General features: G+C 49.8%; 1 protein-coding gene across 2 annotated transcripts in view; it reads left to right on the top strand.

The window, feature by feature from the left end:
• Nucleotides 1-18,755, top strand: part of SCARA5 (scavenger receptor class A member 5) — a 126,223-nt gene that overhangs the window by 98,825 nt on the left and 8,643 nt on the right. The window contains exon 8 of one of the 2 annotated variants that reach the window (XM_027069989.2): nt 15,170-15,367. In XM_027069989.2, coding sequence (XP_026925790.1) covers nt 15,170-15,367 — 198 coding nt within the window. The remainder of the gene's footprint in view (nt 1-15,169; nt 15,368-18,755) is intronic. The other variant, XM_027069994.2, reaches the window with a different exon arrangement.

Here is an 18,755-nt window from a genome sequence, read left to right as displayed (position 1 = left end):
CCTTTGGAGGGGAGTCTAGAGGGGGTTGCCTCCCCCAAGGACTGGCATGTCCCAGTTTCCCGGCAAACACGTGACAATTTCTGGGATTTGCCCTGAAGAAAACTCTTTTGGTAATGCAAACCTCAGACTGAAGGTGAACAGGGCATTTTCTACAAAAAACAACACCTTGGACCACTGCAGAACTGAAGTTTGGGTCTTTGATGTGGGTTTCATATGAAGAAAAGTTTTTGGTTGAGACGTACATTAAAACCGGGAGTGGTTAAACTGTTTATTTAGAAAGCAACACAAACAAACTTCGGAATTCTTAATCCCCGTGACCCCGCACTCCCTCCTCTTCTGTTGGAGGTGAAGTTTGGCTGAAGACACTGCAGATTGAGTCCCTGAGCTTTCGCTGCCTCTGCATTAAATGCATGGCTCCACTTCCCATCCTGTCCTTTGACAATGGAAAACACCATTGAGGTGTCCTTGGAACCAGTTGAGATGGACCGACTTCCCCTAGGGCTGGATTTCAGGCTGTCTTCTAAAGGGCGCTGGTGTAGAATTCTCACGGGAGAAAGAAGATGAAAGCGGGAGGCAGAGCCTGTGGACATCCTGGGAGGTCTTGTGGATGCTGTGGGGGAGGGGTCATGGCTGGCTTTCTCCCTGACTCAAACGGGGGGCCATTCCCTTGCCTCAGTCCCTCAGGCCCCCATCGGGATCCTTGGGGCTTACATGGAATTCAGCACTATTTCTTGAGAACCGACCACCCCAGTCACTCAGCCTACCCAGATTTCAGAATGACTCTCTAAGGCAGGTGTCGTTATCCCATTTAACCGATGGGGAAGCCATTCTGAGAGGTTATATTACTTGCCCAAGGTCATAGATCTAGAAAGTGGTGAATGTGGTGCTGGAGGTGGGTCCTGCCTTCAAGAATTTATAATATTGGGGTTGGGAAGCATCTCAGCCAAGGACTCTCGGAGCCTGAACTTGAAGGAGAATAGAACTGAGAGAAGAACCAGGGCAGGGTGGGGACGGTGTGGGTGAGGGCAGAGGGTGAAAGTGCCTTCTTAAAAAAAGGCCACCTGTCCTGGACATGGGACCCGGAGCTAAAGGCGGCAGGGGCAGGTCCACGAAGACTTTAGAGGGATGCCATGCCGTATAAACTTCAGAACCCCCTACAGCTGCAGGCGTGATCAAATGAGGCCTCCCTATCATTGGTTTTTCTCCTGGCTCTACTGCATTTCTTTCTACTCCTAAAGGCCTGTTGACACTCACTGACCCTTCACTGCCCTCTGAGAGACCCAAGAGCCAAAGCATGGCAAAGGACTCACCTCGCTACTGGGCTGCCCAGTGAAGTCCTACAAGTGCCGCTCTGGGTGTTAGTGGCATCTTCCCACTGCGATGGGGTGAGCTCCTGGTTCAGGGCAGGGCAGGCGAAGCACTTCCTTTATTATTTAATCAGGCACATTTTTATTGCACCTCCACTAGTAGCTGGGCACCCATGAGTAAGGCAGCAGAAAAACAAAATCAGACAGGACAAACTCCCAGTTTCCAAAAGAATAGACAACAGAGTTGGGGAGACCAAACTTAAAAACAGTTTTACAAAAAATCCGGCATGATCAGTACAGTGATAACTTGGGAGGTATTTCTGGCTGCTCCTTCTACCCAGCAAAGGCCCAAGCACCCCATGTGACCCCCAACTGAAGACACAGAACAGTAGTCCGGGGACTGGAGACCCAGATGTGGTTCGAGTGTGGCCACTTTATCAATGTACCCCTTCCTTCCCTGAGTCAGCTTCCCCATCTGTAAAATGGGTATAACAAGAACCACCCACTTTAGAGAAGGGATACAAAGATCAAAATGAAACCCGCTAACAAAAGTGCTTTGAAGAGGCACAAAGCACCATATTAAGTTCAGAGCAGATTACCATTAGGAAGTAGCATTTTATAAAAGCGTACCCACAGGCCAGACCGCATTTTAAAAGCAATGCCCTCCAGCAGAGCCTGACCAGACATTCCTTACTTTGCTTGTGGGATGGCTCCTGTCCTTCCCATACGGACCACATTTCCCACAGATGTCAGGGAAAAGAGAAGTGTCGTGTCAAGAGAAGGACGGGGCCCAACGTCCCCCACCTCGGGGAGGTGGGAAGCAGAGCCCCCGTGCTGCAGGCCGGCTGGGGCCATGGGGAGTTCTTTCTTCACCAGAGAATGAAAAGTTCAACTTCCTTAATGGGCAGATGGTCCAAATTATCCCCGGGGCTCTACTCTGCAGCTGCAGAAAATCAGAGCCTATTTTCCCAGCCCCATGTGTTTATTTCGACTCTACACAACCTCCTTTCTTTTGCCCGGTTTTGCTTTGGCCTAGAAGGCAGGATAAACAAACCTAAAGGGGCTGTGATGTTTCAGGCTTAGGCTGGGTTTCCCTCCTCTCTTGTTCTTTAGAAGCAAAGTTCCCTGGGCTTTGGGGCCCTTCTGATGCACAGCCAAGCAGGTTCTGGGGTATTTAGGGATCAGTTCTGTTCCTCGAGCCCAGCAGAAGGCTGTGGATCCCATTCATGCATCCACTCGCTCAGTACAATTTGTTAAGTGCTGCGATGTGCCAGACTGCCTGCGAGTGAGGACCGACCGCATTTCCCACAGATGGGAACCACCAGGGTGTTGAGTGGCTTTCGCTTTCACGGAGCTTACAAAGATGAGTGCACACAGACCTGAAGGAGGGAATGACGGTATAATATTTCTCATATGTGGGGAGCGCATGTTGGGACAACAGATCAGGGAAAAACCCTCCCAGAAGAGGTGTTACCTACATGCCTTACTCACAAGGTCCAACAGCTGGTAAGTTGCGTAGCGGGGGTGGGGCTTCATCCCTGATCAGTCCCTTCATGCACTTCTTCTCCACCTTGACGCGCATTGACATCACCAGCCAGCTGTTCCAAGCTATAACCACCCCCCCCCGCCCCCGCACCGGTAGATTTTAAAGCACCCCAGGTGATTCCTACCTGCAGCCCAGGCCACTTGCCTCAGTCCACTGAGAGAGCCACTGCTTTAACACCAAGGCTCCTTCCCTTACTCCCTAACTTACACTAACTACCGTAGACCCCGCGGGACTGGTGGGTGGTAGGTGAAAGGCGCTTTTCGTATGAAGAGAGCTGTTAGTAAATATTTGTCTTAAGTATTCAGCCTGATAGTTGGCTCTGTGGATTGAAAAGCAAAGGCCTTTGCTCTCCTCCCTGGCTCTTCCTTATAGCCGCTGTGTGATCCTGGGCAAATCGCTTGACTTTTCTGGGCCGATTTTCTCCTCTGTTAGGTGAGATCCATAGTAACTAAACTCATGGAACTGTCATGAAGAATAAATGAGAGAATACATGCACGAGCTTCTTTGCAGTGTCTGGTAGGTAGTAGGAAGTGAGTATACATCAGTTCCCTCGGTGCCCATCCTTGACTTGAAATCTCTTGGATAGTGCCCAGAGCATGGCTTTGCTGTAGCTGGGTTGGGGGCAGTTCTGAGCCAGATGTGGACAGGCTCCACAGGCAGTACACAGTTCTCAGTCTAGCCCAGCCCTGGAAACCGGTTATGAGATGGTAGCCACTGGCCATGAAACTGTCCTCTCAAACCCGCTGAGGGACCCAGTAATGAAGCCAGTCCCTTGGTTGTGTTCCCACCAGATGCTGGAGAAAGAGGAAGGTATGTTGCGTTTCACTTCCCAATAACTGCAAAACCCAAAGCATAGACAGTAAAACAAGGTAGGAAGTCATCAGATGAAAAACCCTGGAGGCATCCAGTGATGCCAGCAGATGCTGTAAATGAAATGAAACCCGACGCTGGCTTTAAAGTCCTGGAATGGGTTCCCAAAGGAGGTAAGATGAGCATCTGTCAGGCATGGGACAGAGTGGAGAGGATCCCTATGTTTAAAGCGTGAAAATGGGTTCAAGACTAACATCCAGGGCTTCTCTGGTTCTGGGGTTCAGAGATTCAGAACCAGGGGAATCTGGGGTTGACCCTGCCTACTTTGTCTGGGACTTTGCTTTTCCTACATACATATTTATAAGGCAAAGAGAGCAAAGAAACATTTGTTTCAAGAAGAGAAACCCCACATACTGGATTTGTAAGGTCTGTGCTAGGAGCCCCAGAGAGGCCTCAGCTGGAGTGCTACATTCCTGGATCATTCTGGAGCTGCTTTGCTTAAGGAATCACATTCAGCTCGCATTAGTGAGCACAAAGTTGCTGACAGCAGGAGCTAGTCTTATGCTGATGTCCCTGTCCCTCTCCCTTAATATACTAAGGAGCCAGGAACTGTGCTCTGGGGAGAGCAGAGGAAGTCAAGAGACTAATCCAGTGGGAGGTGTGAGCGCCCCTTGTCCCTACTCCCCACCCAGCAGGATTACTTTGCAAAGAAAGATTTCAAGGTTGTGATCCCTGGTCAGGCCACTGTATACCAGCCATCCTCCACAACACAGGGTGATCTCTCAGAGCTGACCCATAAGTTGCTGGACAAATTGCTGGGCAGCCAGGGTGGGAGTTCATAGTGATGGGTGCCCATGATGTACCAACAAAGACTTGTGCATTTGCTCCCAACCACCACCATTATACCCATTTTAAGAAGAAGGTAGGTGTAGAGAGGTTGTATCTGTCCACTAGTGGAATCAGAATTTGAATTTGAACCCTGTTCCTGAGTCCAGAACCAGCCTCTTTCTACTCCCCCCCCTCCCATTGCCTCCCCATAGGGATTATCACCACTGTGTTTTCCTCCATCTTAATTCCCAAATCCACCCAAGAGGCAAGTAGCTAACCAGCCCTTAGATTGATGTGTGGCATACCCAGGTGCTCTCTCTGTGCATTTTTGGTAGGAAGGACCAGAGAATCATTGGGTCACTTCAAGCAATGGGGGCTTGTCGTAAGGACACTGGGAAAGACTTTGGAACATAAGGACTCATAATACGATGAGCATTGCAGAGCCTAGGATGCGAAAGTCATCCAGAATCCAAGGCATTTCTGGGGACCCCAGCAGGAGGGGTTCATGGCTTCACCCTAGTGTCTCATCTTCAGCATGGCTTATTAATTCCATTGGCCCTGCCTCTTTTTGTATCGGCTTCTGCTCACTTATCTCCATATTCCCCCAACTCACATTCCTAAGGGAATCTGGGCGGTCCTGAGCCAGACCAATCATTCGTGGCATTACCCATGTGTAAGGAAGTGCCCACAGGCTGGGAGCATGGCAGACACCTTGACCTTGTTTAATGCCAGTCTTCTCACATCTGAGGTCAAAGATTAACAAAGCTGGATGCTAGTTAAAGTGGTCGGGACAGATCTTAAATTAGTAACATACTCTTGCAATAGGGGAAAAGAGGCCAGTGTGAACTAAATTCAACTTCTATTTGTACAGAGGTGACTGGGTGTCTTAAAAGGAGAATAAGGAGAGAGGGAGGGGGTAAGGAGAGAGGGGGAGTCAAGGAAGTGAAAAATTATAAAAAACAGGAAGGGGGTTTGTCCTTGTGAAACCCATCTGGGTTTGCTAACTGGCTCTTATCCAAGTTAGGCTCCTTTTCTTCCACAGAGGCTGGGAAGCAGGGCCCTATCTTCAGGTGTTGGCTGGAACACACAATAAATTCTTTTGACAACCTTGAGTTTTCTCCGGCAGGCACGTTAAGGGAGGTTAGGGTCATTGCAGGGATGTGGCGTTGAGCTGTTAGAAATTATGTGAGTATTCTGTTCAAGTCTTTATAGGTCAAGGTTGAGGCCTACTTGAGAGGGCTCAGGAGCCTGGCTAGGGTTTGGTCAAGCAGAAAATCTTTGTCACTGATCTGCTCAGCATCCCTGGGAAGTGAGTGTGACGGGTGAAAAAATGAAGAGAATGTCTTAGTGCCTCTAGACTTAAGAACATTGGCAGTATAGCTTGACCAGCCCCCACCAGTCCCCTCTACTGACTGGCTGCTCTCCTCACCATGCCACACCACCTGCCATAGACCCATTCTCGTGGCACTGGGCAGGGATGGCCTGGATTACCTTGTAGCATTTTTGTGTCCAGAGGAGAAGCCTGATTGTATACCTCTCTGTCCCCATGACTGGGTCAATACTTGTTTAAAGATCAACCAGTAGTAGGGAGTCTAGATGAACTACAGAGAGCTAGCCCCAGTAGATGTAACCCAGGGTCAGGGCCCCTAGCCATTGTGTGCACAGGGAGCACATGGTCTGTATCCTGGGGAGACACCATTCCTGCCTCAGCTGGTGGGATCAGTGGATGGATGGGCACAGTACCCTTTCTGAACAGTCAGACACTGAGGGTTAAGACTGGAACCAGGGATACAGGAAACATGAGGCATTCAGCTGGGGATTCCGATCATACCCACTAACAGAGTCATGCATCCATCCACCCATCTGCCCTCCATCCCATCAAACATTTAATTAGCATCTTCAGCCAACCAGGCATGATATTAAGTATCGAGGGATCATGGATAAACAACACAGTGTTTCTCTGCCCAAGGGAAAATGAGCTATGTTTCCATAACTCTCAGAGGTTGCAGGTTTTCCCTGAGCTCTTGCAAGCAGTCTGGGGAGTACCAGCCTGCCTCCATCCTAGCCCTTTTCAGGGCCTCAGACCAGCTTAACCCTGTTGTTGTGGCTTAGGCAGTACTTAAAGTGGCCAGCATTGGAAGCAGAAGTGGTCTAGGAAGAAAGAGATCTGGTATCCCAGTGACAGCTGGTTACTTCCTCTCTCTGAACCTCAGTTTCCTCATCTCTAGGTGAGGGTTTGGACTGGGGAGGTCTCTGCCAGCTCTGGCATTCTGTGCTCTTCTCCATCTTAGGCTGTCAGTTCATTAGACAGCCTTGAGGGCAAAGACGACACTTAGTTGTCCTTAAATCCTTAGCCCCTGGTACCATTCTGGAATGTGGTGGGATTCCAGAAGTGCATCTGGGTGGATAAGGAAGTGAATAATTAGAAAGAGAAATACATACATTGATAAAGATATGTATAAAGAATTAATAAAATAATGCATCTTCAGCACCGCAAATCTGTGCACAAGAAGTAGAATCACCCTGGACGTCAATAAACGTGATCACTACTCTCAAAAGCTAAGGCTGATTTATCTTTCCCCTGCCCAGAAACAGACACGTTCATTTTCAAATACAAACTCAGCAACAGCCGTGCTTCACAAGGGCATCCCTGCATTGTTGGTCCTCCTGTAAGACTTAGGAGAAGCCAAACTATTTCTATGAATTAGGGGTAGAAGCATGACAGTTCAAGGGTTAAAGTAATTCTTTTTAATGTAACTGCTTCATCAAAAGGCATCTTGCACTAAAGTCATGAGGTAGAATTAGTGGGCCCTGCCCAGAGAGCTCAGAAAGAATGAGGGATCTTATGAAAAATGAGGAAAGAGAGGGACAGGTGGAGAAATGCCTCAGGGTAAGTCTCAAGGTCAGGTCCCAGCTCTTCTACTTACTACGGACTGTGGGATGACCATGGGCAAGATATATCACCACTCTGAGCCTCTGTATCCTCAAGTATCACATGAACAGTTTGGGCCAAGTGATCTCCAGGTCTCGGTCAGCTGGCAAAGTCTAGGCTTCTCCATCATTTGTGATGATTAGAAAAGCCTAAAGACTATGTGACTAAAAGTAGCTCTACGCACCAAGTAATGGTGATATCTGAAGCCCCCTATTAAGCTTAAGGAAGTTGTTACTAGATATAACCCGAGAAAATGCAAAGGCTCCTAGTCCAGACACCACGCCTTATTCCTCTCCGTGATCTGACCCCCTCTGTGCCTCAGCCCCACCCTGTTTACTGAGGGGCCAGGCCAGGACTGGAACCGGTCTGGGGTCCTACCTCAGGAGGGATGAGGGCCTCGTGGTTGGTCCCAGCAGTAGCCTGGGTAAAGGGCAGGGTCAGTAGAACAGGTCGGAGAATGAGGAGGAGGGGTTCTATGGTCTGGCATGGCAGCTGGACAGGAAAGCTCCAAATGGAGATTAGAACCACTGATGCTGTGGAAAATTTGTTGATGAAATGCTTGATCCTTTTGATCCAGGAGAGGGCAAGGAGGCTGCCCGGCTGAAGAGGGCAAGTCTTCTGCTCTGGGTTCTGTTCATCAGCTTCCTCCCCTAGGATTACACCGTGAGACAAAGAAGTGACCGCTTCTGATGTGAGCTTTTTTGTTGTTGTTTTTTTCTAAGTTCATTTATTTTTTGAGAGAGAGAGAGAGAGAGAGAGAGAGAGAGCAAGAGCAGGGGAGGGGCAGAGAGAAAGGGAGAGAGAAAATCCCAAGTAGGCTTCATGCTGTCAGGCCAATGTGGGACTCGATCCCACAAACCATGAAATCATGACCTTAGCCTACATCAAGAGTCGGATGCTTGACTGACTGAGGCTACCTAGGTGCCCCGATGTGAGCTTTTTGAAGGGAAGGGACTCTTCTCTGTCTGCTTCTCTGTATAAAAGGGGAGCACCTCTGACCCCAAATCATGGGTAGCAGGGCAAAAAGAAACAGGCCTGACCCTGTAAGCATCTGGGTATCACTGCTCTGGGGAGTACGAGGAGAAGTTCTGCTCAAGATTTAGCGGGCCAGGGATTTTGATGTCCTCCAGGCTTTTGATGAGGAACAGTTCCTTGGTATTTCCCATAACCTCAGATCTTCCGGAAGATCTCTTTTTGCAAAGAGCTGGGTGGGGGCCAGCCTTGTGGTCACTATGGCTCTGTCCACTTGCAAACCATGGTACATGTCCGGGTAGATTCCAGTCTGCAGGGTAGGGACCCCAGGACAAGAAAACGAGTTTCATATTCTCTCTACCTGGAAGGTTCTCTTTGTGAATCAAAATCTGATATCCACATAGAGAATGGTGGAAATCAGGGTTTTCTGCAGAGTTGCCGATTTTCTTTTTGCTCAGGAAGGATTTTCCAGGCCCCCCTGAGGTAGGATGCAAAGAAAGAGGTAAAGGGGCCTGTCAGACAGTGCAAATATGGTTGTTAAGGGAAGTCACACACAGTTGCAAAAGCCTGAGGTCATCATGAGCACGCTTTTTTCTCTAATTTTTTTTAATGTTTATTTATTTTTGAGAGAGAAAGAGACGGTGCATGAGCAGGGGAGGAGTAGAGAGGAAGACACAGAATCCACAGCAGGCTCCAGGCTCTGAGTTGTCAGCACAGAGCCCGATGCGGGGCTCGAACCCACGAACCACGAGATCATGCCCTGAGCCGAAGTCGGGCGCTTAACCGACTGAGCTACCCAGGCGCCCCTCATCATGAGCACTCTTACCTTCTGCCCTCCAACTGGGCCATTCCCTCTTTTTATCAGCCTAAGAGTGCCTGAGTTTTATGCAGTCCAAAATCTCTGCCTGCCATTTTCCTTTCCTGTCATGCAGAGAGGCATCTCCTTGACCTCAAGTGGCCCCACACACTCCTCGGAGACCACTCTGGGCGGGTGTCTGACGAAAAATCTCCCTGGACTTACAAGAAGTGTCCTGAGGGTGTTACAAACCAGGCTGAAGCCTCCTGTCAGGGACTACATCTGTTTCTGTGGGGGCTGACACACCAGTGGTGGCTGGTTGATTGGTGGGAAAGCTTTGCCTGGGGCAGAAACTGCTGGGAAAAGCAGAGTTCAAACCCTCTGACCACAGAAACCCAAACCTTTTACCAAGTCATGACATCCTTCCCAGGCCAGGGAGGGAGTCACTGTTGCAGTCATTTAGTGATTCCCCAAGTGCATGCCAGGAGGTGGTATCATTGCCCAGGCCCGAGGGGATGCCTGCCTGTGGCCTCCCCTGTGGCTCCATCAGAAGGCCAGAGGCACTGTTCATGGACCAACCCCTTGGACTGTCCAAGTCCTTGCATTGGGGCAGTTTGCATCATAATCAGATCAAACCTCAGTCTCTGGTTTTCCCAAAGGAATTATCCACAGAGTTGGGCTTTTATTATGGGAAAGAAAAGGATGCAAAAATCAGCCTTACTGCCAAGTTCTATAAGGACTTGAACAGTATATGCCATGTCATTTGGATGAGTCCAGGGGAAGTCAGGTAGATTTCAAAATCATTTTCATTCTTTTGGGGTATGCAACATCCCATGGGCAGGTGACTGTGTTCTGCCTCCATTATGAGGAAAAACCCTAAATCTGGAGGATCTGGGAACAAGTTACAAGGAACAGGTTCCAATGCTCAATGAGCCAACCTAGGGTCTGGGAGGTGGGGTAGTCCTGGGGGCCACAACTTTGCTTGGTTTATGAGGACCATGGGGCACAGACTGGAGAGACATCCTTAAAATTGATGTTATGAGTCCCCTAATTATGGTTACCATATGTGTGCAACTTTTTGAGGTTGTCCTGTTTCCAGATATTCTTTTGTCACTTCCATATACATTGAAGTCTTCTGGGAATTCCAATATTTCAGCATCCAGATGACATTTTCCAGATTTCTTCTAGTACCCACCATAATTATATGACCACATCCCTATTTTCTCATTTGGAATGTTATAGTCATTCACCAATAGCCTAGTCCTGGGGTCCAGAACTCAGGACCATCCCACCAAAAGAAGCCATTAGAGAATGAGTTAGTAGACGGAGCTATGATGTAATAAAGAGGGGGTTAGAACTGTGGGATACCCTGAAGGCAGATTCTCTTGACTCATACCAAAGTCCTAGGCTCTGAAGAGCTATGTCCCATACAGAGGACCTGCCCATCTGGATCTGTATCATCTGAGTTCATTCATTCATGCCTTCATTTTACACAGCTTGGGCATCTTGGTGTACAAACACTGTATAGGCCATGTGATCTGTCCCTGGAACGCTCACAGTGTCCTAAGAAGATAGATAGGCAATTATTAGATGAAGTGCTAAATACATCCATAGAAGAGGACCTGGCCAGGTGTGGGGCATGAAGGGAGGTTTTTTTGGGAGATGGGACATGTAAGCTGAGATTTAAGGGACAAGAAAAGCATAGGCTGGAGTACAGAGAGGGTTTTTTGAGATGGGGGAGTCCATGTACTCCCCTGGCTCATTCAGGTCTCTCCTCAAGGCCTTCCTTGTTCCCTCCCATCCAAGATGGTACCTCCCTTCACTCTCTATTCTTTTCCTTATCTCTCTCTCCAAGATGGCACCTTCTGTCACTCTCCACTCCCTTGTCTCTCTCTCTTTTAGATAGCACCTTCCCTCATTCTTCATTCCCTTCCTGGTCTCTCTCCAAGATGGCACTTCCCCTCACTCTCCATTCCTTTCCTTGTTTCCCTGTCCAAGATGGCACCTTCCATTCCCTTCCTTGTTTTCCTGTCCAAGATGGCACCTCTCCCACTCTCCATTCTCTTCCTTGTGCCCTGTCCAAGATGGCACCTTTCCCTCACTCTTCCTTCACTTCTTGTCTCCTCGCCCAAAATGGCAACCCCCCTCAATGTCCATTTCCTTCCTTGTCTCTCTATTCATGATGGCACCTCCCTTCATTCTCCATTTTCTTCCTTGTCTTTCTGTCCAAGCTGATGTCTTCCCTCACTCTTCATTCCCTTCCTTGTTTCCTCATCCAAGATGGCACCTCCTCTCATTCTCTATTCTCTTTCTGTTCCTGTCTCTGCACTCATCACTACTTGGCCATAGTTATATTGCACTACTTTGGCCATAGTTATATTTGTGTTTCCTAGATTCATTGCTAGTCTCTCCACTAAAATACCAGTCCCTGAGGGCAGAGACTTTGTTCATGGATGTATCCATAGCTCCTAGAACAGGACCAGGCCTTTAGCAAATGGTCAGTCACTTATTTTGTTAAACAAAGACATGAATGCAGTGAGTTCAGGCTGGTCAGAGCAGAGAGGATATGGGGGAATCTGTGAACACCAGCCCTGGCTTCCTGTGTCTCACCCAGCCTCTTCCTATTATTTTGACCTGACACCCTGAACTCTGCCTGGCCTGCTCTGGGACCCACAACATTCTCCTGTCACTTCTCCCTCTACTTATGACCCCACACTGAGACTTCTGTTGGAAGCTAGCCTGGCGTGGCCCACTGCCACCATGACAGGGTGCTGACAGCGGTGAGACAGGTCTGTGAGAAATCAGGGCTGACATCTCAGCCTCAGCCAATCCACCCAGGGCAAGCCCTCAGCCAGGGGCCAGGGCTCATTTGCTGCTGCTGGCTCTAGGTTAGCTTGTCATTACCGCTCCCTGGGGAGTTTCTCTGTCTCAGACCCAGTCTCTGCCTTCCAGCTTCTATGGTTTCCTTCTCCGGGATTCCTGTGTTCTCTTGCTCGTCCTTATCTCTTTTTGACAGCCTGGTATGAGCTTGTGTTTTCAGCAAAGCCATATGGGGAGAATGGTCAGCAATGAAGGATGTGTAGAAAATGGCATTAAGCATTTCAAGAAGCCTTTCAGAGTCAACCATCTGTGATCTTTCAGCGCCTTGGGAATGGTGTGGTTTCCTGGTGACTTCTTTAGTTCCCCCATGCAGAATATCCTGGGGTTTCCCCAGCCCAGGCAGCACATAACAGACACATGGCCAATTCTAACTCCTCTGCTTTCTCATGTGGTACAAATGCGGGATTTATCAACTTTGCCCTCTCCTCCAGGGGGCCCATGAAGGTCACAGTCATTGGAAGGGGGATCCCCCAGCCCAGCTGGCCAAAAAAATGCAGTACTTACTGGGCATAGTACTTGATTTGGTTTGGTCTTTTCTCTGGCAGTCCACGTCAGGATCTTTCTGCATCATTTCACTCACTTGTCACCGTGTCACAGTACAGTGACTTTACCCTACATGCCCCAGGTGGTTTCCAGCTGCAAAAAAAGAGACCCCTGTTACCTCTTCCCTGGCCTTGGTATCACTGAACACTGGAGCTGGAAAAAACCTTACAGCTCATCTACTCGTATCACTCCCAAATGTCAGTCGACATACATGTATTACCTTGGAATCATGTGGGACACTTGTAAAAAAAAAAAAAAAATACAGACCTCTGACTCCCACTGCCAAGATTCTGATCCAGTGGGTCCGACGGGGGCCCAGGAATCTGCATTTCACAGGCATTCCGAATGATTTTGATGTGTGGCCAGATTTAAGACCCAGTGACCACTCCAATGTCTTATCAAATAAGGAAGTTCTGGTCTCCAAGGGGTGAAGATCATCACCCCGCCTCCCAGAGTGGAGAGCAGGCAGGATGGTGAAAAGGACCTTGGAAGACACATCAGAAGGAGCGCCCGGGTGGCTCAGTAGGTTAAGCGTCTGACTTCGGCTAAGGTCATGATCTCGCAGTTCATGAGTTCGTGAGTTCAGGCCCTGAACTCACAGCATTAGAGCCTGCTTGGGATTCTGTCTTTCTCCCTCTCTCTTTACCCTCCCCCATTCCCACACTTTCTCTCTCTCACAGGATAAATGAGTGATCTTAAAAAAAAAAAAAGGAAGAAGAAGACACATTAGGAGACCCAAGCCCCCACTCCAGCTCTGACACTTAACAGCCTGTATGACCTGGCACTGTGACTTCCCAGCCAAACCCTGGTTTTGAGATGAGTCTAAGGCTTGTTTCAGCTGTTCCAGTGCTCTTTGAGTCCCCAAAATATCCCCTTGGAGAAATAAGGTAGTGCTTTTAATGCAAAGGGATGAATCTTCATTCATTCATCCATCCGTGGAGCACATTTACTGTTCATTTCCTAGAGCCAGGCTCTGTGCTAAATAGCTTATAGATGAATGCGATAGAGTTTCAGCCAGTAGAGAAGAAGGGGTGACCCAGGATTTCCTGACTGTCTGCAGTGTACGAGGCATCATGCTCGGAGCCTTATACACATGACTTCCTTTAGGCTGCACAATAGCCCTCTGTGTTGTCCCCATGTCACAGTTGAGGAAATACCCTCAGAGAGGCTCTGAGTCTTTCTTAAGGTCATTCAGGTAGACCAAAGAGCCTTCTATGTGCCAGGCACTGTTCTAACCTCTTCATGTCTTGCCATATCTCACTGATCCCCTGACACACAATTTCACATCGCTAAAGTCAGGAAGCATCTAGCCATTGACATCATTTGCCACTGTAACTGGCAGAACTCTTTCCTTCTTAGTAGCATATATAGTTGTGATGTGCCATATAAAAAGTGGCATCTTTTGATGAACTACTGTCTCCCGCTTACACATAGTGAGCGGCAGAGACAAAATCCACACCCAGGTCTGCTGGCTTCACACTCTCATGCTCACAGCTCAGTGGGGAAGTGGCCTTGAATGGTGGAACTCAGGGCTCAGACACTTCCCGGGGAGCTCCCCACCTACTGTGCTGGCACAGCAGGGCCACCTGCTCAGAGAGTCTGGATGTCCCTTGGTTTTCTCTGTTCCCCCTTCCCCCTCCTCCATGGTAGGCATGACTGCTGGTCACCGGGTCCCAAGAGGTAGAGAGAAATCCAGCAATCATATTCCTTGGGGATCTACCCAAATGAGTTAAAAACTTATGTCCATACAAAACCCTGCCCAGGAGTGTTTATAGCACCTTGATTCATAATTGCCAAACTTTGGAAGCACGTGTCCTTCAGTTGGTGAATGGATAAATAAACTGTGGCACATCCAGACAATGGAATATTATTCGCTGCTCTCAAGAAATGAGCTATCAGGCCACAAAAAGACATGGAGAACCTTAAATGGATATCACTAGGTAAAAGAAGCCAGTGTGCAAAGGCTGTATACTATGTGATACCAACTGTACGACATTCTGGGAAAGACAAAGCTATAGCGACAGTAAAAAGATCAGTGGTCACCGGTGATCAGAGGCTGGGAAGTGAGATGGCAGGGCGCAGAGGATGTCTAGGGCAATAAAACTCTCTGTACGATACTATAATGGTGGATACACGTCAGTATACATTTGCCCGAACCCGCAGAATGTACACCAAGAATGAACCTGAAGGTAAACCGTGGACTCTGTGTGATTGTGATGTGTCGGTGTGGGTTCATCTTTATAACAGGTGCGCCACTCTGGTGCAGGATGTCCACACTGGGGGAGGCTGGGCTTGTGTAGGGGCAAAGGGTGCATGGGAAATGTTTATACCTTCATCTCCATTTTTCTGGAACTTAAAACTGCTCTGAGAAAATGAAGTCTATTAAGAGAAAAAAAAAGAAAGGTGGAGAGGAGCAGCCTGATTAAGGCAGGATGAGACACCAGGGTTTCTGCTGGTCATGGTCTTGGTTGGGGGGGGGGAGGGCAGGGCAGAGGAAAGTCAGGGCGGGGCAGGGGGGTGTCCAGAGTACAGTGGTGACTGCCAGCTGCCCCCAGCAGGTAGCGTGGAGGCGGTGATGATCCGGCTGGTGAATGGCTCCGGCCCGCACGAGGGCCGGGTGGAGGTGTACCACGAGCGGCGCTGGGGCACCGTGTGTGACGACGGCTGGGACAAGAAAGACGGGGACGTGGTGTGCCGCATGCTGGGCTTCCGTGGTGTGGAGGAGGTGTACCGGACGGCTCGATTTGGGCAAGGTAAGTGCTCTGGGGGGCAGGGACACGGGGACCAGCCGGGTCTCCTCCCCAGAGCACGAGTCCCCTGCACAGCGGTCCCACCGGGTGTCGCCTGGCCTCTGCCCCCATGCTCCCTGCGGTGGGAGGTTCGCTGGCCCCCAGGCAAGGAGCTGTGCCCTCACACGGTTCTGATTATTAGAACACTCTTCCTTTCCTTGAATTGACTTCCTTTTATTTCCCGTGTCCTGTCAGATTCCCCTGCGGACCCTCGTTCTCAGCCCTGCGTCTCAGGCGCGGATCTAAACCCACTCCCACTTAACTCTACTACATGTTTTTTTAAGTTTATTTATTTATTTTGAGAGAGAGAGAGAGAGAGAGTGCACACACATGCGAGCGAGCAGGAGAAGAGGGGAGAGAGAGAGAGACAGAGACAGAGTCCCAACCAGGCCCCCATGCTGTCAGCGCAGAGCCCCAGGTGGGGCTCGAACTCACAAACCTGGAGAACATGACCTGAACTTAAATCAAGAGTCGGATGCTTAACCCACTGAGCCGCCCAGGCGTCCCTATTACATTTTTGTTACGGAGCCCAGCGAGTGCTGAACACTTAATGCACCCATTGTGTGCCTGGCCTGGCTCTAAACACGTGACAAATACTCCCTCACTGAATCCTTACAACACCTAGGAAGTGGATACAGAGATCATCCCTGTGTTCCAAATGCAGAAACAGAGGCACAGAGAGGTTGACTAACGTGCACAAGGTCGCACAGCTAGCAAACGGAAGAGCCTGGTTTCCCTCAGACCCCAGCAGGAGGCTTAGGAGGCCAGGCTCCCACCCACTCTGCTGGCTGTCCCTGCCCCTCTCCGAGTCCTTTCTTCTTCAGATGAATATCTCCGGTTACTTCATCTCGTCTTTATGTGACAGGATTTCGCCAAGTCTTCACCATTTTGCTGCTTTCCTTTCCACATGCTCAAGCATACCTCCCTTCCTGTGGATGGTACAAGAGACTTGGAGGGAGGGGTGCAGATGTTTTCTGGGCAGATAGCGGATTTGAACCATCCACTGCTCTCCTGCTTCGAGGAGGACAGCTGTGCCCCAGCTCCAGTCTCCGTCCATGGCACTGCATCTGTCCCCCAGGCTAGCTCTCTGTATTAGTCTGCTCAGCCACTGTAACAAAGAGCACAGACCTGTGGGGCTTAAACAACAGACATTTATTTTCTCACAGCTCCGGAGGCTGGAAAGCCCACAATCAAGGTGTCCATGGATTTGGTTTCTCCTGAGGCCTCTCTCCTCAGCGTGTAGATGGTCGTCTTCTCCCTGTGTCTTTACATGGTCTTCCCTCTGGATGGTGCCTGTGTCTCCTCTTTTATAAGGACGCAGTCATATTGGATAGCACCCCAATGACCTCATTTCACCTTAGTCACCTCTTTAAGGGGCTTGTCTCCAAACACAGTCACATTCTCAAGTCCTGGGGTTAGGACTTCAACTTGGTAATTTGAGGAGACACAGTTCAGCACATAACACTCTCTAGACCTTGGCATGCTTGCTGTGACCACCACCTACTACACACAATCTGGGACCACTTATTTTTTTTTTTTTATGTTTATTCATTTTTGAGCGAGAGAGACAGAGTGCGAGCAGGGGAGGGGCAGAGAGGGGGAGACACGGAATCCGAAGCGGGCTCCAGGCTCCGAGCTGTCAGCACAGACCCTGACGTGGGGCTTCAATTCACGACCTGCGAGATCAGGACCTGAGCCGAAGTCGGACGCTTAACTGACTGGGCCACCCAGGCGCCCCGAGCTGGGACCATGAATTACACACCTGCCGACATGTGCTATAAACATCCATAGCGCCGCACACACTTTCACACTCAAATATAAACATTCATGTTCACACATGCTTTTTCCTTGAACTTGAAGAAACCTGTGTTGAACCATAACTAAAACAACAGTCCCACGTGCACAAACCCAGTACTTCCCGCGCCCTCAGGAGAGAGTGCTGACCCGTGGCTGTGTGAGCTTGTTGCTTCTCCAAGACGCTGGGTTTTGGCGTCCCCATCTGTAACTTAAAAGGGCTTGCGGGCTCTGATGTGCCTTCCAGCTTTGAGCCCCCTGGGATTGGAAATGCTCCTGTTCACCTGTCAGGAGGACCCAAGTTCTGACAGGTGTGGGGAGGGGTTTGGACTGATCCACTCATCCTCGGTTTCCAGGCCCCCCTTGTGGCCTGTGGAGAAACAGCTGGTCCCTGTGGGAGCTCCTTGTATCATGGAGTGGAGCCAGGCCTGTGTGCTGTCTTGCCTGACGCCATGGCTGCCCGACCCACCGGGCTCAATGGCTAAAGGGACTCATGGGATGGCATGACAGGGGGGGCCAACACATCCTCTCCAGATAGGGAAACGGAGCCAGGTCACGTCCAGACCGGCCGGGACACCTCCACTCCTCTGAATCACCATTCATCTCGTCCCCACCAGGGGCTGTTGTAACTTTTGTACAGAATCTCAGCCCTTAGACCTCAGTCACTGTTACAGACTGAAGGTTTGTGTCTCCCCCAATTTCCTGTATTAAAATCCTAACCCCCAGTGTGATGGGATTAGGAGGTGGGGTCTCTGGGAGGTGATTAGGTCGTGACAGTGGAGCCCTCATTATAGGACTAATGCTCTTTCTTACAAAAGGGACCCCAAAGAGTTCCGTCTTCCTCTTTCCCTGAGGAAGCACAGAGAAGACAGTAGTCTCCAGCCCAAAAGAGAGCCCTCATCAGAGGCCGACCATGCTGGCAGCCTGACCTTGGACTTCCAGCCTCCAGGGCTGAGAGAAATAAGTGTCTGTTGTTTACAAGCCACCCAGTCAATGACACTTTGTTAGAGCAGTCTGGGCCGCCTAAGATGATCCCATTGACGGAAAGTGACGGGGTGAAATCTGTTGTGACAGCTGGCAGAGAGCAGCTGACCGACCCCACCCGTCCTGGCCTCTCTACCAAAAGGCCGGAGCGCGTGGGGAGTTCAGAGAGTCCAGCTCCTCGGAGGGCAGCCCACCAGAGAGAGCACTTTCCTCCCACTTAAAGCTTTGGGCCGGATTTCAGCCTGTTTTCTTCAAGGAAACCGCCATCCCTGTTTACATGAGGAGCTGGAACTGTAGGAACAGTCCCTGCTATTTCATTCTCGACTCCAGTGAGGACTCCTGCCTAGTAAGTGGAGGTAAAACCTTGTGGGGAAAAGAAAACCCAGAAACTCTTGGGGCGCCTGAGTGGCTCGGTTGGTTAAGTGGCTGCCTTCTGCATAGGTCATGATCTCACGGTTTGTGGGTTCAAGTCCCACATCAGGCTCTCTGCTGTCCATGTGGAGCCCTCTTCAGAGCCTCTGTCCCCCTTTCGCTCTGCCCCTCCCCCCCATTCTCTCTCTCTCTCTCTCTCTCT

The sequence above is a fragment of the Acinonyx jubatus genome, chromosome B1, assembly GCF_027475565.1.
Source record: "Acinonyx jubatus isolate Ajub_Pintada_27869175 chromosome B1, VMU_Ajub_asm_v1.0, whole genome shotgun sequence".
Lineage (NCBI taxonomy): Eukaryota > Metazoa > Chordata > Mammalia > Carnivora > Felidae > Acinonyx > Acinonyx jubatus.
The sequence above is the reverse complement of the archived record's forward strand: the minus strand, read 5'-3'. Positions and strand labels throughout refer to the sequence as shown.